General features: G+C 40.1%; 1 protein-coding gene across 4 annotated transcripts in view; it reads right to left on the reverse strand.

Annotated features, from left to right (window-relative positions):
- Positions 1 to 26,674, reverse strand: part of Sarnp (SAP domain containing ribonucleoprotein) — a 48,187-nt gene that overhangs the window by 13,678 nt on the left and 7,835 nt on the right. For 3 of the 4 annotated variants that reach the window (XM_051176022.1, XM_051176019.1, XM_051176020.1), the window contains 9 exons: positions 24,761 to 24,860; positions 24,535 to 24,676; positions 20,174 to 20,220; positions 19,484 to 19,551; positions 14,270 to 14,321; positions 12,569 to 12,642; positions 12,097 to 12,125; positions 9,862 to 9,887; positions 7,580 to 7,648 (listed from right to left, as the gene is read on the reverse strand). In XM_051176022.1, the coding sequence (XP_051031979.1) occupies positions 7,580 to 7,648; positions 9,862 to 9,887; positions 12,097 to 12,125; positions 12,569 to 12,642; positions 14,270 to 14,321; positions 19,484 to 19,551; positions 20,174 to 20,220; positions 24,535 to 24,676; positions 24,761 to 24,763 (510 nt within the window). In that variant the 5' untranslated portion in view covers positions 24,764 to 24,860. The remainder of the gene's footprint in view (positions 1 to 7,579; positions 7,649 to 9,861; positions 9,888 to 12,096; positions 12,126 to 12,568; positions 12,643 to 14,269; positions 14,322 to 19,483; positions 19,552 to 20,173; positions 20,221 to 24,534; positions 24,677 to 24,760; positions 24,861 to 26,674) is intronic. The other variant, XM_051176021.1, reaches the window with a different exon arrangement.

The following is a 26,674-nucleotide window of genomic DNA, read 5'->3' on the forward strand; positions in this document are numbered from 1 at the left end:
GAATTTACTCTCCCCTAAATAAAACAGGAATGTTTTCAAATATTTCAACTGTTCTAAGAGCAAAGAAAGAGAAGTGGGTTACAAGCACACATTTTAACCCAAGAGCTTATGTGGCAGCCATTCCTACTGCGGCCAGGAATTAAGCACACAGCAGAAAATTAGCTACAGCAATTGGCAATTAATACCATGGATTTTTTTTTTTTGTCTCTCCTTTTTCCCCCATCAAAATAACATTAGTATCTCTATATAAAAACGAGTTCAAACTTTTGTTAGTTTCCAAACAACTTTTTTCTTCAAGATTCAAATTCAAAAGGGCATTTTACAAAACTTACTAATTTTATCTTGAAAACACAAATACTGCTCATAGACTGCCAAAGGCAGTCCACTTTGACATAATTAGTGCCCTGTAAGCAGTAAGTTCAAGCCCTCAAAACAGTCATCTCTTTCAATCTGACCGGTACCAACCACTCTAGCTGATAAAAGAAACGGGGAAAAAAACAGTGACCTGCAGTGTATATAATTTGGGCACATTTAAAAAAATTTGAACTCAGAAATTCCAAGGAACACAAAAACAGTGACTGAACTCAAATAAGAAAAATCTTCATTATTATCTTAACAGACTAGAGCTGGGTACCGTTTTACTGGTGAGTACAACAAAGCTATTCATCTATCAGCCCTTTTATACCATGTGTGAGGGCGAATTCCAATCTGAAAATCTAGTCAAGACACCTCTACAGGTAGAAAGAACCTAAGGCACTACAACCACTTTCCCTCAGGAAATCTTTCCTTTGGAGTAAGGAAGCTTGCCATGAGCTAAAATGGTTACCTCTTGCCTCCCCACAGTGTAAGAATATGAGCCCTTGAATACGCTAGTGCTCTACCACTGAGTCCTAACCCTGGCCCCAAGCCAGTTACACTCTGTAAGTTATAATAGCATTAAGATGTCAGCAGTTCTCCAGCTAAACTGACTTTCTAAATGAATTTAAGGTTGTAAAGCAAAAGGGCCTTAGGACCATTTTCCTGAATCTACCACCATGTGACTGACAGCAGGGTAAAAAGCAGGGCCTAGGGGATAACGGAAAATTAATGTCCACATGGCCTTGACTTCCCAGAGGTAAACGTTATGAAACACTCCAGGGTAAGTGAGCTTCCAGTTTCATACTCACGGGGTGAATGACCACACTTCAATGCTTGAGTACACAGCTGTCCTCTCCCCGCGTCAGCTCCCGAAACCCATCTGACCTTGTTTGTCCCTCAGCCTTTATACCAGTCAGTGGTCCCCAAAACTAATGGACACACACACACCTAGGCAGATTAAAGGTGAAACACAGGGCTGGCAGAAAGCATGCCACCTTAGCACACCATGGTAAAGAGGTCTAAGAACACTCCTAAAACACATACAATACAGCCATCGTTCCTGCACTCAGCAGTCTCTGTAACATCACAATCTTCTCAGGGCCAACACAGACTGTGAGAACCGTGGAGCCAAAACTCTTCTCACAAGTTCCTATCACTTTTTCCAATCTCTCTCTCTCTCCCCCTCTCCCCCCCCCCCCCAGGAGCCTTGCTCTAGCTGACTGCAGGACAAAGAAGAGCAGGTGGAGGAAATGAAGGCTTCACACTTGAGACCCCAGGAAACCAATTTCTATTAAAAGTTCCCACCTCCTTCCCTTAGAAGCCAGGAAGTGACTGCTTTTAAGGATAAGTGATGCAGAGCTTGGCAGAAATATCAAGAAGTCAATAAAGAGAAGTAAAACTTTGTTAGAGAGAGTGAATGTTATCATAGCCAAAATATCCACAGAATAACAACCAAAAAAAAAAAAAAGGATCTTCTTGAGCACTCAAGAAGTGTTAAATGAAGGTTTTTTAACTAACTTGGGCTACTAAAAAAAAAAAAAAAAAAAAAAAAACATTCTTGGTGTGTCGTATCAACCCAATAAATAAGAATTTCAAAAGGACAGGATTATAGAGCTGTAGTTCTTTATTATTTATTAATATTGTATATATGCACATACACGTGTATGTGTGATATGCCTGTAGCAGTTTATAGCGCGCACTTAAAGGTCAGAGAACAATTTTTGGGAGTCAATTCTCTCCTTCAACTACAGATTCTCGTGACTGAATTCAAGCTGCCATGCTTGCATGCTCACCTACTGAGCTCGCCATCTTGATGGACTAGGAGAATATTTCCCTTTTTTTGGGACAGGGACTTAACTGTGAAAACCCAGCTAGTTGGAACTTGCTTTGCAGACTAGGCTGGCCTTAAATTCATAGGTATTCTAAATTTCTGCCTGGGAGTAAAGGCATGAACTACCTATCATGCCTTGCCAGGAACTATGTTTATTAAGATCCTGGTATTTACTTATGTAACCATACTTAGAAATAACTACAATTATATTTGACTTACTGATAAAAAATTTCAAAAACATCAAATCCAAATAAGGCTGTCATCTGGCTCTATTTTCCTCACAAATATTACAAAAAAAGATCTCAGCATCAGGGATTTTTGTAAAAGTCAAGAGAAAAGCTGGGATGCTGGAGAGATGACCCAGTGGTTAAGAGCTCTGGGTGCTCTTCAAGATGACCCAGGTTCAACTGCCAGAACGCATCATTTCTAACTCCAGTTCTAGGGAATCTAACGCCCTCTTTGGTCTGCAAGGGCACTAGACACATACAAAGACATACATGCAAGCAAAATATACACACACATAAAATTTTTTAAAAGGAAAAAAAAAAGGCTAGGAAAGAATCATAGATACCCTATTACAATCCTAGAATTCAAGCAGAGAGGCAATGAGAATCTTTCATAATTATAACAAACAAAAATATGTCAAAGGCTTGAATCTGGAAATTGAGAGCACCCTGAGCAAAACAGCAAACTACAGCTCTAAAAGTTAATTAATGAACTACTTTTAAAAAGACAAAAAAAATCAGGACACACTTGTGCAGGGTCAAGAGTAGGATAATTAGATTCAACCATGAAAAGACCTTTCAAAAATGATAGAGAAACAGGTGTCAATAAAGTAGGGGGAAGGGGTTTCTCCGAGACACATGCTATTCTAGAACACTAATGAGTGCCCCCTCATAATACTGTTCATTTTCAACTGCACCTTCTACAGAATCTCTTCTTCACAATGGCATGACACTGAGTTTTCTGTAATAGCTTCTGTGTTATATCCTAGTTAATTCTACACCAAAATATTCTCTGGAGTCCACACTAAACATTTCAAACAATCTCAATGTTTCTGCGAAATAAATATAAAAAATTAAAAATAAACAGGTATAAATAAAAGATATCTTCACTGCTAGGAATTTGAAAATTCAAGATTTTATACATACTCCAAATACTGAACACTGCAAAGATATTTCTATTTCTGTCCTAAGAATCTGCTCTGAAAATTAAAAGGTAAGATTTGAATAAAATATTAATTAAAAAGGACAAAATAAAACCCCACAAACAGGAACCAGGAACTAGCATCTGGGTGGAGCAGCAGGCAGAAGCACTGGACCAGCTGGAGGTCAGCCTCAAGTAATGGCACGGTCAAAGATAGCCAGGCCGTAAGAGATCTTGTTTCAAAAACAAAAAATAAAACAAAAAAACAAAACATAACACAAAAAAGTCATAGAATATGGAGGTGAGGAAAGAAATTAGCACATTCTAGATTTTGACAGAACACCTTAGACTATATTTATAACTATTACTGCCATCACACTCAGTAACTACTAGAAAAGTAAGCCTCGGTATGGCACTGCTCAGGGACATTTTTGTTTTCCTGGGAGGGTCTATCCCATTACCAAGGTTATACCTTTACAATTCCCACGCATCAGCTTGTTTGTTTGCTTGTTTTTTTGAGACAGGGTGTCACTGTCTATCCCTGACAGACCTGATGAAGGACCTCCTCTAGAGGAGGCTGGGATTATTCACTAGTGAATTTTACCAGACCTCCAAAGAACACCAACAATGTTTCTCAAACTCCCCAAAACAGAAAAGGAACATAACCAAACTCTTTTTCCTAATCAACATTCTCATAAAGATATTTGCAAACAGCATTTAAAAACTAATGAAAAACACCGACTATGACCCAGTTGCCTTTATTTCAGAGATCAATATACTTAAATCAATAAATGTTTTATTTTACATAAATGGGCTAGGCATGGTGACCCAGGCCTTTAATCCCAGCACTTGAGGCGCAAACTGGTGGATCATTGTAAGTTTAAGGGCAGAACGTTTCAGACCAAATCACATGGTCATCTTGACAGACACAGAAAGGTTCTTGACAAAAATCTAACGTCCTTCAGGTTTAACATCTGCAAAATTTGTCTAGAGATGGCTCAGCAAGAGCATTTGTGACTCTTGCAGAGGGCCTCAGTTCAGTTCCTACCACCCATCTGTTGGTTCACAACAGCCCATAACTGCAGTTTCACAGTATCTGACACTATCCTCTATCCTCATACTGCACACATCATATGGTACATTTACATGCTTGCAGGCAAAACACAAAAGATAAAATAAGTCTTTAATAATACAAAGTTTGAAGAATCTAGGAACAGGACTGTAGCTCAACATAATAAAGGCTACAGATGACAAACCTGCATACATTCAATTAAGCACTCCAATTGATTATCTAATACCAAATGGTCAGCCCTAAAAATATACATATGCATGTGACATTATACAAACTGAACATGTTGCATGTACATATTCAGGAACATGTACATGTTACTTTAATAGCTATGGAGACCATGAATTTAAGAAAGAGCAAGAGGGAAGGCACATGGGTAGGATGGAAAAAGGAAAGGGGGAAATGATATAATCATAATCTCGAAAAATTACAATAAAAAATTAAGTAGCCTTCCCTTGTAAGTGATCAATAACCTATGACAAAGATGCTTTCACATCCTTGTTCAGAGCTGCACTGCTGACAATAACTAGGAATCACACAAGTCCACCACTGATAAATGGACAAGGAAAACGTGGATCACACAGGGGAATTTTGTTCATCTATAAACGAATTTACAGAACAAAGGGTAGAACTGGAATACATTACATTCAATGAGACAGCCCAGGCCCAGAAAGACAATGGCCACATGTTGTCTCTCACATGAGGACTCTAACTTCAAACTTATGAATTTGTTTAATTTGGCCCATAATCATAAGGAGGCGGGGAAAGGGCCTTAAAGCAGATGGAACAGTAGAGCACGTGTGATTTGAAAGTATGTTGGGGTTCGTAGAAACCAGAGGGGACAGGATGTTAAAAGCGTAAGTGGGGTTGGGAGTGAGGGGCATGGGGAAGGAGAGGAAATGGAGGAGTGGTTAACCAAAGCTAAGGATGTATAAAACAGCCCAGTAGAAAACTACTACTTTGTCATTAAGAATTACACTTTTGGGCCACAAGACAGCTAGGAGCACAAAGACAGGTGCTGCTGGAGCTGACAACTGCTTTCTGACTGATTTCCAGAACTGTTCCATATGTGGGAATTCACACCTTGTACTATAACCCAGGTCAAAAGCGCATGGCAAGGGAAGACACAATCACTAGGTGGGAAACCCACAATTGTTGACTTGCTAAATGGACACATTGTCAAACTATCTTCTAAACACTTATATTTATACTCATAGGCTGCTACTGCTCTCAATCTTAGTCAAAAAAGCTGCTTTTTTTGCAGTATGCGGCAGTCATGCACTGACTCATAACCAGTTACTATGCTGAGAATGTTCAGCCTTAAATGGGACATGCATATCAACCTGTCATGTAAGGCTTAAATACTATCAAATAAAAGGAGGTACTAGGAATACAAGAACTGGGACTGGAAATATAACTCAAAAGAGCACTTGTTGGTTTTGCAGAATGTTGGGAGCACAGTATGATGGTCCTTGTGCCCACAGACCTCCACAGAAATCAAGAATGTTAAGGAACACAAGATGTCTCTCCAATGGGAAAGACGTAAAACCTGTTCTTCCATCCAGAAAGCTGAGAACTGGAAGTGATTAATAGCTTGATGATATGCATTATCTGTTGGGCTAGCCCCTATCCGGCTCCTATGTCCAAAAAAGGGCTAGGAGGATAGCTCATTGCAGGAGCTGGAGAGAGCTGGAGAGAGAGTTCATCGGCTAAGCACTGGCTGGTCTTCCAGAGGACCCCGGTTTGATTCCCAGCACCATCATGATGGCTCACAACTATCTGTAATTCCTATTACAGAAATTCTGCCACCCTCTTCTGGCCCTCACAGGGCAGTAGGCACAAAAGTGGTATACAGACATATAAGCAGATAAAAACAACCATACACATAAAATTAAAATAAGCTAAGACAGATGGCCCGAATTTAAACTCTAGAGCCAAGATGGTGGGAAAGGAACTGAATCTTACAAACTGTCCTCTGACCTCCACACATGTACCATGGCACTTATCCACCTACACATATTTGTAGAAAACAACAACAACAAAATGCATACAAAAAAATTAAACAAAAAAAGCCAAAAGGATGGAGAGATGGCTCAGTGATAAAGAGCATTTGCTATGCAAATATGAATACCCAGAGTTCAGATTCTAGCAACCAGGAATGGTCAAGCCAGATCAAGCCAGGAGCAATCTCACTTACACCTGCAATCCCAGCACTCTGGGAGCATGTAAACAAAATCACTGAGCCTTCCTGACTGCCAAAACAGGAGAAAAATATGAGCTACATGTTCAGGAGATACTGACTCAAAGAAATAAGGCAGAAACAGAGGGAACCTGATGCCCTTATCCAGTGTCTGCATGTGCAGACACAGGGAAGTCAGAAGCCAGCATCAAATCCTCTCCAGCTGGAGCGCAGATGGTCTGAGCCAGCAAGGAATAATGCACTCGTAACATCTGAGTTACCTTTCCAGCCCCAAAAGGTGTTCTAAGTGCTATTTTTTTTCTGCTTTGACTCAGCTTGTTACTACCATTTAAACTAAGAAATGTGCTTCCAGTCTCACAAAACGAAAATTAACACAAACAGTAAGGAAAAAGGAGAGTTTTTAATCACTTTTTCCAACATACCTATCAAAATTCAAAGTCAAGTATGCCTTGGAGAAGTGGTCACCCCAGAATGGTATTAACAAAGTTATTTTGCTTAAAAAAAAAAAAAAAAAAACTAGAGTATCAATTAGCAGATGAGCAGGGGGAAAAAAATACCTTATTTTTGTTCTATATAAACTGCAAATTCTATTGTAGGTACCTGTTTTCTCTTTAATTCCCATTATAACTGTATCAGAATAGTTAAAGCACACTTGAACATTACTATAGTTCACACTGTCTTTAAAGACAGGATATCACTACTGAGACCAACCTGCCTCCCTATATTCAACAATGTACCAAAGAGAAACAGGCTGTGTTTTAGTAGTCTGGGTACAAGCTATAGTTCTAAATTATTTTGTTAGCAGTTCATATGATATAGTTTCCAAGTAAGGCAATGGTATTCAAATGACTTATAAAAATGAAGTGCTAAAAAGCCAAGTTTACAAAATGATTTCACAAAAGTCATTTCCAATCTGTACAGGCTTCCCAGGCTGTTGTAATATTCTAAAAACAGTAGTTACAGCAACATATATTACCTTTCTAGAAATGGAAGAGACATTCAAACCAAATCTCTGTGCTCTTTCCTTTAGTTTATCCAGGTTAACCTACAAAAATAGAGATACATTAAAAAAAAAAAAAGAATAAAATAAAGAGAAGGCAGAAACTGTGGTCCCAAACTGAGTTCAAATAAACCTACTGATATCAAACATACCCTATGTGGCAAACTCAGGAACCAAGTGAACCCTACTTATCCCAATGATAATAAAAAGCCTCTCCTGAAATGTGGTGAAGGTGAAGGATTCAGCTCTAACTTCTTTACTCATCTGGTGGCAAGAGCCTAAGAGGGATCAAGAGCAAAGTAAGCCAAACCCTGCTTGCAAACCTACCAGACACACAAACCATTACCTCTAAAAATGAGTGCACCATTCACAGCTTCAATTCATGAATCCCGACCACAATCTCTAAAAGTAATTTGTTGTGTGACCGGTTTTTAGTTTCTGAGAAAGGCTTTCCCTCCCACTATGAAGCCCAAGTTGCCTTAAACTCATTACATAACCTAGCATGGCCTCAAACTTGCAGCAATCCTCCTGCCTCAGCCTCCTGAATGCTGATGACAAGCATATACTGTCAGCCTAAACTCTGCTAAGTGATTCCTAATTTTATCTTCAAGCAAAGACAAATTTCTCAGCTTTAAAAGACAAATGATACTGCTCAACTCAATTCTTTTCTTTTGATGTGACTATTCAGAACATAAGAGTAATAAAATATTTCAGTTATGACACTAACTGCAGCAGGATTTCAGAGTTGAATAATTTATTTTATCACAACACATTTCTATTTTTAAAACATGCTAAGTAGCCACCACAATGGTTCAGAATACTACTCTAGTTCTACATTTTTTTCCTCTCATATATATGTATATATAACTATATATATACACATATAACTGTGTATATATTTAATTTTTACACACACACACACACACACACACATATATATATATATATTTTTAAATGACATCTGACCTTGTAGCCTTGGCTTGCTTGGAATTTACTATGTGGACCACTGACCCTGAATTTTATGATTCTCTGCCTCCCAGGTGCTGGATTAAAGGTATGCACCACCATGCCTGGCTTTTAAGAGACAAAAGCCTGACGATGTAGCTCAGCTGGTAAAGTACCTCCTTAGCATGCACCCTGGGCTTGATCCCTAGTACCATATGGCGTGGACTGGGGTCCCAGCATTCTAGAGACAGAGGCAGGGGACCAGAAGTTCAGACCATCCTCAGCTAAAAGCAAGACCCAAGTTAGCCGAGGAGTCAAGAGAACCAGTTTCAAAAAATTAACTGACTAATTTAACAACAACAACAAAAACAGTATAGATAGAATTTATTAAGTTGCTTTCACAGATTCTTTGTAGTTATTAAGATTCAGACACTGGGGGGTGGGTCTGGAGAGACAGTTCAGCCCTTAAGAGCACTGGCTGCTCTTACAGAGGTCCTGAGTTCAATTCCCAGCAACCACATGGTGGCTCACAACCACCTATAGTGGGATCTGATGCCCTCTTCTGGCTTACAGATATATATGCAAATAGACCACTCACATACATAAAACAAACAAATAAATCTTAAAAAAAAAAAAGGGGCCAGACACACTGATGCTGGTGAGATGGCTCAGCAGGTAAAGAAAGGTGTTTGCTCCGCAAGCCTGGCGGTTCATCCCCAGAGTCCAAGTAAAGGTGAAAAAACCCAACTCCACAAGGCTGTCCTCTGATCACCACAGGAACTGTGGCATGCCCGTCTCCAAAAACAAACCTTAAATAAAGTGGGTTTTTGTTTGTTTGTTTGTTTGTTTTTTAAGCCAGGCCTGGTGGTGTGCACCTTTAATCCCAGTACTTGGGAGGCAGAGGCAAGTAGATTTCCAAGTTTAAGGCAAGCCTGGTCTACAGAATGAGTCCCAGGACAGCCAGAACTACACAGAGAACTCCTATCTCAATAAACAAACAAATAAATAATGAAAAATTAGGCACTACCAAAAGCTGTAAGGCCTAAAACTTGAGGGTTATCTTTTAGCTAACAAAAATCTACATACTCTTTCAAATTGATGGCTCGTAGGAAAGAAGGTTATGTTATAGCAAGTTGAAGATGTGGCAAATTTTCTATCTTCCCCAAACTTCAAACACTTAAAACTCAAGGCACACTATACTGGAAACAGCAACCAAGCTCATAACCTGGAATCTCCTCTAACCTGGCAAAGACTCTATCTTTAAAACTACATGGGATTAAGATTGGTTTGTAAGAGTTAAAAAGATTTCATACCATAGGCTTGGTGTCAGATGACAGACCTAAGGGGGAAAAATGTTTAATTATTTATTATTGTTAAAACTCATAAAATCAAATCTTCAAATCAAATTAAAAGCACAAACATGACACACAAGATAAAAACCTTAAACATACTGAGACTGTCTCAAAATCAAATTAACTGGTTCAAAATAGGACAATACCTACAAACAGAATTTATAAGTGACTTCCAGATTCTTTTGTGGTTATTAAGAATTTGACACTGGTGCTGGTGAGATGGCTCAGCAGGTAAAGAAATGTGTTTGCTCCGCAAGCCTGGAGGTTCATCCCCAGAGTCCAAGTAAAGGTGAAAAAAAACCAACTCCACGTAAGTTATCTTCTAGACATGGGTTCAAAAAACTGAAAAATATACATCCACCCATACAAAAACTTAAAGACAAATATTCACAGCATCATTAATTGTGTCAGACAAATAGTGAAAGCAATAAGCAATTATCAACTGATAACTGGTTAAATAAATTAGAACATATCCATATAATGGAATGTATTATAAGCAATAAGAGAAATGAAATATTCTTTAATATCAATCCTGGAAACGTGTTAGGCAGAGAATGATGTTCAGTGGCAAAGGACTATTTATTCACAAACAGGGAAGACACACACGCCGGGTGGAGGTGGAGCAGGCCTTTATCCCAGCACTTGGGAAGCAGAAGCAGGTAGATCTCTGAGTTCGAGATCATTCTAGTCTACAAAGACAGTTCCAGGACAGACAAGGATACACAGAGAAACCCTTGTCTTGAAAATATAAACAAATGAGCATACAGAACAGACCCAGTGGTGCAGATGTGTAATTTTACAGGGAGGCTACAGGAAAAAGATTGTAAATTAAGCACTGGGGTAGAAGAGGGAATGAAGAATGACTGATGATATGTACAAAAATTCTCTTTTGTGGGTAGTAAGTATCAGACTCGCTGTAATGTTGCAAAAACCTATGATTAAACTAAGAACTCCAGTGAATTACATACTGTTTATATGTATGGTGGTCTGAAAGAGAAATGTCACCTAAAAACGAGGACATTTGAACACCTGGTCCCTTGCTGGAAATGGTGTTTAAGGGGGTTCAGGAGTGTGGTCTTGCTGAAGGAAGTATCACTGGAGACTGGCTTTGAGGAAAAAAAGCCTAGCCTATTTCTAGTTCACTCTCTATGCTATGTGCCTACCCCATGGTGGACTCCTAACCTTCTGGAACCCTTAGCCAAAATAAACTCTTCCTCAAGTTGTTTTTCATCACGATGTTTTGCCACAACAGAAAAGCAACTAACACAGTATTTTCACAGCAGAGGATGACCTCAAACCCCAAACCTTCCTTCGCCCACTTGTCCACCCTCAAGAACTTGGGTTACTTGTAAGTACCACTAAACACAATGATAATTATCAGTTCCAAACTGCAACTGGGACCCTGAGTCCCTAGCACAACCTGAGGCATGATTCCTCAGACTCTATCCACTTTGTTTTTTTTTTTTTTTTTATTGAGACAAGGGATGGACTCTCATTGGCCTAAGGCTCACTAATTAATTAGGCAGGATGGCGGGCCAGAAGGTCCCAGGAATACCCCTTGCCTTTGCCTGCTCAGGGCTGTAAGTACACACCACCATATCCTGCTGTTTTTTAAATCCGCGTTCTGGGGCTCAAACTCCCAAGCATTTTACCCACAGAGCCACCTCCTCAGCCCTTAAAATGTCACTTTAACATTCTACATAGTCTACTATACTATAGTATACACTTAATTATTCCTGTATTAGATATATTTTTCCAATTATTAATCAATATCTATGATAATAACACAAGCTTTATGGCTAAGTCTAAGTATATCAAAGATTACTTCTTTGTTAGATCCATAAATGTAAAATTGTGAAATTACTATAGTCTCCTTTACTTTAGCACTTATGTTAGTTTAGAGCACTGAAAAAGTGCACCATAATGTCATGCTAATAAGACACAGAAATAAGTAACAAAGGACTAGAAATTTCTCAGATGTCCTAGGAAGGGAGACAAGTGCTGAGTTCCCCTTCCTCATGATTTCAGAACCTTCTCTTAACTATGCCTGCTGTCTTAGACGTGCAAATGCTACAACTCTTAAGGGCTTCTAGAGCTAACAAATTTACTTTATTTGGAGGAGTGAAATCTACTATCAAAAACAAAACAAAACAAAAAACAAAGAAGTAAACTTTCTCAGAAAGAAAATATTCTCACCTTTTGTTGGAACAGAAGAAATTCCAAACCTGTAGGAAGCAAAGACAAGCTGAATTTTAGGAAGCTGTTCACACTCTTAGCTGTCTGTGTCCGTGTCGGGGTACATGACACGTCTTCCTTGTGATCTCAAACTTTGCAATCATTAGCTAATTCTAACAACCCCATGAAAAAGGTTCAGTTTACTCTCCTTCTCACCAAGAGTCCAAGAGTATACTAAAAGAAGTCCTTAGACTCAGGAGCAGCTGTCAGTTCCTGACTTTTACCTATCATAAAAACCCCAACTGATGATGACAAAACCCAATACACAGCTACTATATTCAAATCAGCAGAAATGTTTTGGCCCAAACTATGTCCATTAATTTTAGTGAGAACTCTGCTCCACTTAAAATTAACAATGATGTCTAGAAACGAAGATCTGACCTGAATCTTTATAATATCTCCACCTTGTGTTCAAAGGGCTAGAAACACTCACCTAGCTGCCCGCGCAGCCTTCTTACTCTCCAAGCTTACAGGTACATTGAATCGTTCAGCCCTCTTCTGCATTCTCTAAGTGATGGTAAATAAAGATGAAGAGAAAACTGTAATTTCTTGTTTTAAAAAAAGTTAGTCATTTCTTAGTCTAACTGAAAACACCGACACATTAGCAGTATCCATCCTTAGGCTTAGCACAACAACTGTTTCTAGAAAGTACTCGAGCATGCACGCACACACCCACACTATTATTATGTTCACATTCTCAAAAACAAACCCCAGAACACAAAAGTTGTATTTGGTTCTCTGTAAAAAAAGATAAAAAAACGTCTTGGTTCCAGGACATGCAATTTAACAGTTAAAAAACACTACTTCACTGAATTCTAAAATAATTTAGTAAATTTCTACTTTGAGCAGAGCAGTGGCAGTGCACACTTTTAATCCCAGCACTCAGGAGGCAAAGGCAGGTAATCTCTGAGTTCAAGGCCAGCCTGGTCTACAGAGTGAATTTCAGGGCAGCCAGGGCTACACAGAGAAACACTGTCTCAAAATACCAAAGCAAACAAACAAAACCCTCTCTTGAACAAGAGATCTCAAATGAAACCTGTTTTCATATATCTTGAAAGAAGATTCCAAAGAAATTTCACCCTCACCAACTACCAACTTAAAGGGAACAACTGCTTTTCTTATTTTTCCAAGACACAATCTGCTCAAACTCTAATCCTATGCCTGTAAAATTACTATTAAGACCATAATGGTGTATGTAACAGATGACAGTTTTAAAGATAACTACTCACTATGACAGCCAAAGTATTTTCCTGAGTAGGTAGAGAAAGAAACATCAATTGTCAATAGAGAATTTGTCTATGGATCAATGTTTTACATGTACTTCTTTTTAATTTTGTATACATGTATGGCTGTATGCATCTATGCTACAGCACATGTAACTCAGTGTGCTCCTTTCTCACACCTTTACACACAGAGCCAATTTAACAGCCCTAAATGAAACATTTCAAATGATGCAGATAGAAGAAAGGGTTAAAAACAGATGGCCAGGCATAGTGACACATTCCTAGAATCCTAGCACCTAGGAGGCTGAAGTAGAAAGATTATGTTTGAGGCCAGCCTAAGCTACACAATAAGATGCTGTTTCAAAAAAACAAAAACAGGAACTCAATGGGTGAAAGTGCATGCTGTGCAAGTCTTATAACCTGAACTAGAATACCCCAGAGCCCACATAAAAAAGAGAACCACGTAAAATGTGCTAGTACACATCTATAAACCAAACACTCCCAGTGCAGGATGGTAGATCTGCTGGAAGCTCGAGGGACGGGCCAGTTAGCCTGAGGCACACAAACAGCTGCAGAAACAGGAGACCACAAATAGGCCAGGGAGACAGTTCAGTGGGTTTGCTACCAAGCTGGATGACTAAGTTTGATCTCTGGAACCCACATGCTAGAAGAGAACCAATCCCTCCAACTTGTCTTAAACATGCACACAAGCATGCACCCACAAGCACCACATAAAAATTTTGAATTTTTAAAAATGTTTTTAAAGAGAGATAGAGACCCCCCCACCTCAACAAACTCTTGAAATTGTCCTGACCTCCACTTGTGCACCACTGCACTCAAGCATCCCCAACCCCACCCCATGAACAACAAAAGAACGAGAGGAGAGAGGGATCCATACTAAGAATGCTTACCTCAGTTTGAGGTATTCCAGATGTAATCTTTACCACCTTCTTTTCTGATGCCCTGTAAAAGACAGATTTTGTTTGTTTGTTTTTGTTTCTCTAGTCAAGGTTTCGCTGTGTAGCTCTGTAGACCAGGTTAGGCTGGCCTGAACTCAGAGATCTCCCTGCCTCTGCCTCTTGAGTGCTGGGATTCATGGCGTGCGCTGCCACTACCCAGCTGAAAAGATAGATCTTTTAAAAATCAGAAAACTGCTATTTTAAACCAAAACCTTAGAAATGTGTGAAAATTCACCTGAGTCATGACCTCTGCCCCATATGTGTTTACCACCCCTAATATAAAGAAATATTAAGTCCACAAGAACTCTGGTTTCTTGAACTGTCATCTACTGGGAGGAAAAGATTGAAATAAAACTAAGCTACTTTAAGGCTTAAGAAAGTAATCAGCAAAGAAGTTAAGCTAAACGTACTGGGCTGAAGGGACTAAATCATTCCATTTGCTTTTTATGAACTTTACAGTTACTTTTGAACTAAAAACTCTCTCTTCAACCTTCAATTAAATAGATGCTTTCAACTTTCATCACAATATTTAGCCAGTAATGTACACACCCTGGTTTCCTTCTTTTTTAAGTCCCTATTGCTCCCGTGGGATTTTAGCCTTAGCTAAAACAGCCAAAGCAGAACAAATAAAAACGCCACAGGAAGTGGGAAGAAAAAAGGCCAAGGAGATGGGGTGTTGAATTAGGAAAACATGGTGAGCTACTGGTCAAAAGGTTTAAGAGAAAACAAAAGAAGGGGACCACAGGGGCAGGAGACAAAGTTCGGAAGTCCCCAGGATAAATGGAAGGGCATTAACTCCAGCAAACAACTCCCATAAAACCGTGGGTCATAACCAGTCTCATTAAGGTCCCTTATTTAGAGACATGGGCAGCTTTTGTTCCAATATCCCAAACACTTTTCCCATTTGATGGCCTGAAAGGTAGTAATGGTTTAATGACATTTTCAGAGGAAGCAATTCTGGAACAGGACCTGACTCTGTCCTCCATCCTTTTGTTGGAGGTCCTCAGACCAACAAGCAAGCAACAGATGCCCCCTGCTGACCATAACTAAGCCCTACAATATTTAACTGCCTTGACTCGGGAGAAAAAAAAAAAGCTCTTAAAACTAGAAATAGAAGTGTATTTACACATAACTTCAGGCCAAAGATGATGTAAAGAGATTTTCTTTTGAATATATAAGGGATTCAAATCAGCTTAGGAATATTCAGACTGTTTAAGAAATTTCACCAAGACTCACTGCATTTTTCATTGTTGCTGTCCGAGATGTGGCTTCCCACATAAAGTCAAAGCTATCTTCAAACCCCTAATCCTCTTGCCTCCACCTCTCCAGTGTTGAGATTACAGATGTACACTACACACTCCCTTACTTCTCTTCTGAAGACAGGGCTACATCTTGTAACCCAGATTAGCCTGTATTTTCTGCCCCCCTCTGCTTCCCAAGTGTTGGGATTAAAACCATGGCCACAGTTAGACATGGTCCAACACATGTTTAAGTCCTGCATTTGAGAGGCAGAGGCAAGAGGATTTCTGGGAATTCAAGGCCAGATTGGTTTATGTAACAAATTCCAGGGCAGCCAGGCCTATGGAAACCCTGTCTGAAAAACAAAAAAAAAAAAAAAAAAAAAAAAACCAAAGGCATAGGCTACTAGGCCCCAAAACACTGTTCTTTTAATGAAATTAGACTTCAGGTTAAACAAAGTTCTGTGACCTTTCCTGATTAAGACAGAGAGGCAAAAGCCAGGTATGGCGGCACACATCCCAAGGCTCGGGAGAAAAGAGGAAGGCAGAGGCAGTCTTCTCCATCAACTTCAGATAATGGCTTTCACATTCTCATTTGTTTTTTTTTTTGTTTTTGAGACAGTATCTCCAGTACTGGAGGATGACTCTGACCTCTGATCCTCTGCCTCCACCTCTCTCATGCTGAAATTATAAACACACAACAGTGCATCAAGTTTACGAATTGCTGCGGACTGAACCAGGGCTCTGTACATACTAGGCAAGCTCTCTATAACTAAATTATAATCTCAGTCTCCATGTTCACATCTTGAAAAACAATCATTACAGTAGACCTTAAAGTAAAAAGGGAACCCAAGAGCAAACTTGCTCATGTTACATACCAATTCCTTTGGACACAATAAACTCAGGCAATAAATACATATCACATCACTCAAAGTATTCATAGGAGATTTCCATTCTTCACTGATTAATTCATCTAGTCACATACAAAAAGCATTCCCCCAATGTCAGGGTTCTCGAGTCACAGAACTCATAGGATGAAAATTCTCTCTCTCCTTCTCTCTCTCATACACACACACACACACACACACACACACGCACGCACGCACACACAGGTGTGTGTGTGTGTGTGTGTGTGTGTGTGTGTGTGTGTAATTTATTGAAATGACTTACAGGCTGCAGTCCAACTAATCCAACAGTGACTAGCTATGAACAGAAAGTCCAAGAATCTAGTAGTTGCTCAGTACCACGAGGCTGCTTGTCTCAGCTGGTCTTCTGTATGTGCTGGAATCCCAAAAGCTAGGCTCCAATGCCAGAGAAGGGAGGATGTGCTAACAAGGGGAAGACAAGCAGCAGAAGAACAAAAGAACTCTTCTTCTTTCCACTGTCCTTATACTGGATCACAGCAGAAGGTGTGGCCCAGATTAAAGGTGTGTCTTCTCACCTCAAGATCAGGATCAAAAGCCTGTGTCTTCCAACCTTAAGATTCAGATCACAAGTGTGCCCTCCATTTCTGAATTATAGCTCATCCCAGATATAGTCAAGCTGACAACCAAGCAGCCATCACAGTCCACCCCTTATCAACTTGACAATCATATCTCCTTATATCATGATTAATTTCCAAGTGAAAACAATAGGTCATATAACACCTAAACATATCTATCCCATGTGCAAATGCAAACACATTATAAATTTAGAATAGGTGGCAATGTCCCTTGAGGGACATCCTTTTAGTACCTCAAACTTAAATATGATAACCACTGATATTCTCTTGATGTTAAATTGAAAAAAAAAAAAAACCACAAATATCTCTACAAATGCATTCTTAACAAAATACAACAGAACATATCGCCTTAGATGGTATTTGTAACTACCATCTACTACCCATTCTGTATTTCTTCTCTGCAAGCACCTCAGCAGGTCCTGGCTCTTTCCCTGCAGGAGTGACCACACCTTCATTCCTGAGGGGTCTATGCCCTTTGTCATCCTGCCTGGATTAGGCTGTTGTAGCTTCCCACGAACTTTAATCGACGGGTATGGTAGTACCAAGAGATGCCCTAAAGGATCTCCTACACTCCAGACATAATCCTTACCTCCACTATGGAGAGGCGATCCAATTTCCCCATGGTAATCTGGATCAGTCACCCCTCCTAACACTGTTATTCCTCTTAGCCTGTTGGTTAAAGGGCATTAGAAGCCCAAACTGGAAGTCTGAGCTTCCAGTTCAATGGAATGCTTATTGTGGCTCCTGACAGGAGCACTCCCACCTCTGGAACCAAGACTTCTAGACCAGCAGAATTTAAGGTTGTAGGAACAGAAAGCAAAAACATTCCTAGTTGGTCACCAGGGGTGGTAGTGAGTAGAACTACTCCTGTTTCCACCCGGATTCCTGGACCCATGCATCCTGACTATGGGGGAAACAGTACCATATATTGGACATTGACTCAAAGCATATACTGCCTTCTGGAGAACCCTGCCCCAGCCCTCCATGTTGCTGCCACCTAATTGGCACTGTGTTCAAAAGGCCATTCCATATTTCTGTCAGGCCAGCTGCTTCAGCACGGTGGGGAACAAGGTAAAACCAATGGATTCCATGGTCATGGGCCCACTATGGCACTTCTCTGGCTGTGAAGTGAGTTCCCCGGTCAGAAACAATACTGTGTGAGATACCATGTCAGCAGACAAAGCACCGTGTAAGTCCACAGATGGTGATTTTGGCTTCATTACGTGCAGGAAAAGCAAATCCATAACTAGAACAAATATCCACTCCGGTAGGGACAAAGAGTTGTCCTTTTCACAGAGGAAGGGGTCCAATGTAATCCACCTGCCACAGGGTTGCTGGCTGGTCACCCCAGAGAATGGATACCATATCTGGGGCTCAGTGTTGGTCTCTGCTGTTGGCAGATCTGGGAATCAGCAGCAGCTGTAGCCACGACAGCCTTGGCGAATGCATGCTGTTGAGCCCACGCATAACCCTCATCTCTGCCACCATGGCCACTGTGTTCATGGACCCTGGGCAATGACAGGAATGGCTGAGGAGAGAGGCTGACTGTCCACAGAAGGGTTCATCCTACCTGCTTCATTACTGAACTCCTTCCTCCTCAGCTGGTCACCCTTTGATGAGCATTGACATGGGACATCAGTGTCTTCACATCCTTTACCCAGGTTCACACACTACCTTTTATAACGAAATGCACTTAACAAAGCTTTTGGCACACACCGGTAATAGCAGCACTCAAGGGGCAGAGCAGGTTGACTATGAGTTCTACGCCTTGCTGAGCTAAATAGAAGACCCAGTCTCAAAATTAATGACATCACCATGCCTAACGTCCCAAAGCCCAAGGGACTGAGTTCAAGCTCCAGTCTCCCTGTGAAAAGACAGGTGGGGAGCTGGTACCTAAAAGCTCAGCACTAGGAGGTAAAGACATGAGATTCCTAGGGCTCACTAGCCAGTCACTCAGCTCAAATGAGTGAGCTCCTCCATGCCAGTAAGAGACCTATCTCAAAGACTAGGTGGAGTTGGGCACACACCTGTAATCCCAGCACTTAGGAGGCACAAGCTGGCAGATCTCTGTGAGTTCAAGGGCAGCCACAGCTATGTAGTGAGACCCTCCCTCAAAACAAAACAAAAAACAAACACCAGAAAGAAAACTAAGGTAGAGAGTGATTAAAGAAGACACCTGACATCATCTTCCACACTAGCGCAACAAAAAATAGAACTATCTGCTCTTATTTAGATTATTAAAAAGGGCTGGGTGTGGTAGTGTACGCCTTTAGTTCCAGCACCTGGGAGGCAGAGACAGGTGGATCTCTGACAGTTCAAGAACAGCCTGATCTACAAAGAGAGTTCCAGGACAGTCAGGGCTACACAGAGTAACCCTGTCTCTTGCATACCCCCCAAAAAGCCAGATTATTAAAAAGGAATAATTACACATCAACAGCTTTTTCAGGAGGTTCTTCTTCTTTAACAGGAAGTTCTATGGGCTTTGGTTCTTCTTCCTAAAAACAAAATGAAAGAACATGGTTAGCATAAATCAAGAATATCCATTAAGAGCCAGCACTTGAGAGGCAGAAGCAAGAGGATCTCTGTGAGTTCCAGACCAGCCTGGACTATACAGTAAGACCCTGTGAAGAAACAATAACAATAATAATTAACTTTAAGCTGGACAGCAGTAGCACACACGAAGCAGAGGCAGGCAGATCACTGTGAGTTCAAGGCCAGCCTAGTTTACAAAGCAAGTTCCAGGACAGCCAAGGCTACATAGAGAAACCCTGGCTCCAAAAACAAAAAAGCAAACAAACAACAACAAGTTTTTAAAAAAAGATAAATTGGGCATGGCAGCATTCAAGAGGCAGGAATAGAAACAAACAGCAGCTCAGGTTATCCTCAGCTACACAGTGAATGTGAGAACAGCCTGGGCTATGAGACCCTAGCTCAAAAACATTAATTACATTTTATTAGGAAAATAAAGAAATATCCATCAAGAGACAACCTAAGAACTCCAAAATGAACCAGTCTTTGATTCCTCTTAGGCACCTAAAAACTCAAAGGACTGACAATAAACAATTTAGCCAAAGCAATGACCATTATCAATCCAGTGACTAACCTTTCCCAACTCACCTCAGTTTCATCTCCCAGTACATCTTCTTCATTTGCTTCCTCTTCAGCTAAAGAACAACAAAACATTCAGGTCAAGTCCTGCTATAAAACCATCTTGATCACTATGGTAAGAGTAAAATTACAAACTCTTTGCTTTCCCAAAATTATATTTAAAAATGATGGCAGATCCAATCCTTACAAAATAAGCCATATTTGCAGAAGATAAAACCAGATCTTTATCAAATGTTAGTATAAAACTAAACTCCATCTGAACTGAATAACTAAATGCAATTAGGTTGTACTTAAGTCACACTATAAAATTAATTTAAAAACTAATTAGAACAGGGTATAGTGGTGCATGCCCTGTAATCCCAGCATTTGGGAAATAAAGGCAACACAATCATTAAACTCAAAGCCATTCTCAGTTACAGAGGCCAGCTTGGGCTATATAACACCCTGTCTCAAATAAGCAATATAAAAGGTGTGCGTTTGTGTATTGGTAACTCAGTTCAATTCTCAGAACCCACATAAAAATTCAAGTATGGTGTTGGAAGACTTGTAATCCCAGACCTGAGGGCCAAGAGGAGCCAGATCCCAGTGACAGAGCCTAAGTAAAATGACAAGGTAGATGGCTCCTAAGAACAATACTCAGGGTTGATCTCTAGTGAATAACTAACTGAGAGGCAGAGGGAGAGCAAGAGAGACAGACAGACAGAGAAAGAATGTTTTACCTTAGTCACTAGTGGCCAATAAGCAAAGCACCAAGAAATTTAGTAGCAGGTAGGGAAGGAGTTCTTTAAAAAATAAGCAAACAAACAAAATGGTACTAAAGAGGTTGATCACTAACCTCAGCACCAAGGAATCTAACAGCTTCTACTGGCCTCCTCAGACATCCATACACATGTGCTCGAGTGCTCTCTCCCCCCCCCCTCTCTCTCTCTCTCTCTCTCTCTCTCTCTCTCTCTCTCTCACACACACACACACACACACACACACCCCACATTGGTGAAAAAAATTATTTTCAAAACTATGCACTTCTACTAAAGAACACCAAGGGTAAAAACATAAAAGATTAATGACAAAGATATTTGTGTTTAAAACCAACAAGGTAGCCCCATGCCTGTAATTCTAGCACTTGTGGGCAAAAACCAAACCCAGAATCAGGAACAAAGACAGTTTAAATAGTGACATTTAAAATTTCTTCATGGAGAAAAGTATATTAAGACCAACAAATCAGCAAAACTAGGTCGCTGCTTGATAGGATAATGCCAAATACAGGTTTGTGTAAATAAAAGAACCCTAGAAGTGGGCTGAAGAGATGGCTCAGTGGTTAAGAGCGCTTGCAGAGGACCTGGGTTTGGCTCCTAGCACTCATATGATCACTCACAAATATCCATCTTTTTTTTTAACTCCAGGTCTAGGGGACTTCTTCTGGCCTCCTCAGGCACTAGGTACACACATGGTACATAAACACATACAGGCACACACCCTCACAAATGCAATAAAAATACATTTTTCTCTTTTAATTCTCTTAATGTTTAAATGCATATGAGTGTTTTTGCCTGCATATATGTCTGTGCACATGTGTATAGTGTCCTCAAGGGTCAGAAGGGAGCATTATACCCCAGAACTGGAGTTATAAATGGTTATAAACTGTCATACTGGTGCTGGTAATTGAACATGGGTCCTCTACAAGAGCAGCTGGTGCTCTTAACCATTGAGCCAACTCTCTAGACACATATAAAATCTCTGTCTTGGAAAACAAAAAGAAAGGGAGGGAGGGAGGGGACAGAACCCTGGCTAGACAGTAGTGGCGCACACTTTAATCCTGGCATTTGGGAGGCAGAGGCACTCTGAGTTCAAGGCCTGCCTGGCCTGGTCTACAGAGCTAGTTCCAGGACATCTAGGGCTGTAACACAGAGAAACTCAGTCTCCACAAACAAACAAACAAACAAACAAACAAAAAGAACAAAAAAGGAAAAGAGTCACCATATCCTAATGAAGAATATAGATTTATAAGGCAATTTTAGGAAGCAAGTTGGTAGTGCTCAATCATATTAAGTATTTATACATTTGTGGACATATAATCATTATAATCCTAATCTGGATATAGACTATATAATTTCACAGGCACATAGAGAAAAACAGTTCATAAGAGAATATTACAAAATATTAATTTGTAATATATAGTACTATATATAATTACATACTAATGGCATTAAATCCGCTAGGTGACTATCAAGGAATGGAACAAAAAACGTGGTGATTCGGCTGATGAGATGGCTCAGATGTTTGCTACCAAGCTTAGTAACATGAAGTCAATCCCTAGGATCACATGATAGAAGAAGAAAACTGACCCTGCAAGCTGTCATGTGACTTTTAGATGTGCACCAAGGCATATGTACATATACACAAACATACACATAAATATAAAAATTTTAATGCAGTGACTATGTATCACAGAATGCCACTTTAGAAATGGAATGAATAAAGCAAATAACCACAAAACCTCATGCCACAGATACAAGCTTTAGTTTGTTTCTGTGCATGTGTGTGAGTATGTATGTAGGTGAGTACACCTATGTATGTGTGGAGTTCAGAAAAGGTAAGCATCCTGCTCTGACATGGTCTGTTCCATACCCTTGAGACAGTGTCTCTCCCTGAACCTGGAGCTCTCCAGACATTAAGCTCCCAGAAATCTACCCACTGCTACTCCCCAGGGCTGAGGTTAGAACCCTGCATAGATACACAGCTGAGGTTCCCATGCTTACACAGCAAGAGCCCTTTACCCACTAGACCACCTCCAGAGATCTCCCATATATACAACTTTAAAAGAAAATATAGACATAGATGAGACATAAAGGCTGTGAACTCATTACCAATGATAGAAATTAAAATACTGTACTAAGCAACCTGTGTTATATGTTGATTCATGTGTCTGTAAGACTATGTGTGTGGTGTGGTGGATATATGTGTACACGTGCACCAGTGGGGCTGTAAGGTGCTCGGCTCAACTGTGCTCCACCTATTCCTTTGAGATGGGATATCTCATTGAACCTGGAGCTAGTCTGCTGGCAGAAAGCCAGGTCCTGATGCTTGCACAGCAAATGCCCTTATCTCTCCTACCCCTAAACGTACCTTGAATATATCAGATACATAAGAATAGATGTCTCAGAGTATTGAAAGGAAGTGAAATGAAGAATGGGAATAAAAGAGAATAAATACAATTTAGAAAGATGTGTACAAACTGGGATGATGATGTGCACCTTATGTGAGAGGAGCGCTATTCTATATTTTCAAGGCAGAATTGGGGGATATGAGGTTGAGGAGGAACCAGAGATTACCTAGTTTAGGATTTGAAGGGTCCAGACACTTGTCTTTGATATTGTGAAAGATAAACACTTAGCTATGTAAACAATGATAGTCCAAACATATTTAGAGAACTTTTGCACAACATAGGCTAAAATTAAAGCCTTCAAACTTTTTTTTTTTGTTTTGTTTTGTTTTTGTTTTTAAAGACTCTCTGTAACAGTCCTGGATGTCCTAGAACTCATTTTGTAGACCAGGCTGGCCTTGAACTCACTGAGATCCACCCGTCTCTGCCTCCCAAGTGCTGGGATTAAAGGCATGCCACCACTGCCCAATACCTTCAAACTCTTAAATTAGTGACAGCATTATACATGTGTGTGTGTATGTATGTATGTATGTATGTATGTATGTATGTATGTATGATATAGGCATATATGAATACATGTATTTTTTTTTAAGGTATAGCCTCACCAAGTTGTTCAAATGGGCCTCAAACTTTGATTCCCTTGCCTCAGCCTCAAGCAGCTGGGATTACAGGACTGGCTAATTTTTAAAAATATTACTTGTTTTACTTTTTGTATGTAGGAGTATTTTGCCTGCATGTTATGTATATACATCATGTGCCCTAGGAGAGGGCATCAGATCCCCAGGAACTGGAGTTACAGATGGTTGTGAGCCACCATGTGGGTGCTTGGAATTTGAATCCAAGTCCTTTGCAAGAGCAACAAATGTTCTAAACCACTGAGCCATCTCTCCAGCCCCTCCATGCAGATTTTTAAATAACACGGTAAAATAATCACAGCCAAGAGGCAACATGACAAGATCCTATCTCTTTAGTATAAAACAAAAATATCTTAATACACAAATTTTTGTCTTGTTTTGTTGAGACAGAGTCTCACTCTGTAGCATGAGCTGGCCTCAAACTCCTGATTCTCAGGCCTCTGCCTATGGGGTACTGAATTACAGACATGTACTACCACATCCTGCTCAGCCAACAGTACCTTTTGTGTTTTTGGTTTTTTTGTTTGTTTGTTTTTTGGTTTTTTTTTTTTTTTTCTTGGATAGACTCTTACTTTGCAAATCAGATTGGCCTTGAACTTGAGGCGATCCTCCTGCCTCTGCCTCCCAAGTGCAAGGATTAGAGGCATGAGCCACCATGGCCATCTCTAAAAGTTTTCTTGATGTTGTTAATTTAGACCTTACATCACCAATGACCTAAGAAAGGAAGAAATCTTTTGAGTGTCAGAGCTTGAAACTTATTGCTTCACTCACATCATGTTCCCTCCACAAAGTACTCACCATGTTCTTCAAGATACGCCTGGAGCCTATTGATAAGATCTTGTTTTATTCCCTTGGTCTCTAAACCACGAGCAAGACATTCTTGCTTTAGTTCAGCAAGCTGGGGAAAGAACAAACAAACGAACAACTTCTTTAATTCGTATGGATGAAAAGAGGTGGTTCTCACAAAAGAGAAAATGATAATAATGATGATGGTCAATTCCCAACTTGCAAGTACTATCCCTAACCAAGACGCTGAATTCACAATGGTAGCTTACTTTTCCTTTAACATTCAATATACAGTAGGACTTTCTAACATACACTGAAGAAAAAAACAAAACAAAACAAAAACACACACTTAAAAGTAAAATTGTAATCTATTTGTGCAACTGTTTTGTGTTGTTGTTTTTAATAATAACTAAGGGGGGGACAGTTCTAAAAGATTACTCTGCCAACAACATGGGGGGGGGTATGTCAATCTTCAGTCAGAAAATCCAGTGGATCCTCCCTACTAACCAGCTATGGCTTGATACGAGAAGTGTGTCGTTCCAACACAGTTTCTGTGTCAGAAGCCTGGTCCTCAGTGTAGTTGTGCTGGGACTACTAAGAGGTAAACACGCCAGGCAGTGGTAGCACAGGCCTTTAATCCCATCACTGGGGAGGCAGAGACAGACAATCTCTGTGAGTTCAAGGCCAGCCTGGTCTACAAAGCACACAGAGAAACCCTGTCTTGAAAAACAGCAACAAAATGTGAAGGAGCCTGACCTAGTGGCAGGAGGATCCCAGATTTAAGGCCAGCAAAAACACCCACCAAAACATGGAGCTTACTGGGAAGTGTTTAGGACATGAAAGGAGGATTTACCCTAGGAAAGAATTAATATAGTTCTCTCGGTCAACTCTCCAAACGGCGGGTTCACAGAAAAGTATAAGAGTAGTTGGGTATGGGCCTGTAATCCCAGCACTTGGGAAGTGGAGGCAGGAAGACCAAGAGTTAGGTCAGCTTGAACCCTGTCCTGAACTCTCCCTAACCTCTGGCTTTAGATCCTGCCATGTGATCTCTCCTCAAAATTGCTACCACCATCATGTCATTTACTATGAGCCTGTTACCAGGACAATTATGCAATTGGGACTTTTGGTCTCCAAAGTTGGAAAATAAATCTCAGTTCTTTATAAAGTACAGCTTCGGGTATTTTGTTATGATGGTAGAAAACTGCCTAATAAATAACCTATTATCCCAAAAGTGTTATTACAATATACCATACACACATCTATAAAAATAATCACTGAAGAATTAGACTGATGTGTTAGCTGGCTTAATGTCAACAATGGCCTAACTAAAGGATCTATCTATATCACCACAAAGGAAATTCAACCCCCTCCCATAGCATAGTGTTTAGGTTTCTATTTTGCTGTTGCTGTATATCAAGGCTCAACAGTTACTCTACCTCTAGAGCTATATATAACCCAGCCCTATTAAAAAATTTAAATCACACAACAGCTATGACTGATTTCCTGCACCAGACCTGCACAAAATTCCACCACATGAACTCCTTGCCATGGAAGAGCAGGGAGAACCTGGAGATCCTCTCTGTGGATTTACACAGTTAATGGCACATAAAGGATTTCTTCAGTGGTGTAACCATTGGTAAGTGCCCATGTTCCCATAAAGAAACTCTTCACTGGTGTTCTTATAAAGACAACCCTACCCTAATGAAACTCACTGGGTCACAGGAAAAAAACCAAACCATGTAAGTAGAAGGGGGACTAGTTACGAAAAGGATTATTCAGAGTTGGAAAGGGGCAAGAGAACCTAAATATGTTCAAAACACATTACATACATGTATAAAGATGCATGAGACTCATTTTCATAAAAAACTAATATATGCTGATAAAAACATTTTAAAATATTAACATATGAAAGAAGTCAGATGGTAA

The sequence above is a fragment of the Phodopus roborovskii genome, unplaced genomic scaffold, assembly GCF_943737965.1.
Source record: "Phodopus roborovskii unplaced genomic scaffold, PHOROB, whole genome shotgun sequence".
NCBI lineage: Eukaryota > Metazoa > Chordata > Mammalia > Rodentia > Cricetidae > Phodopus > Phodopus roborovskii.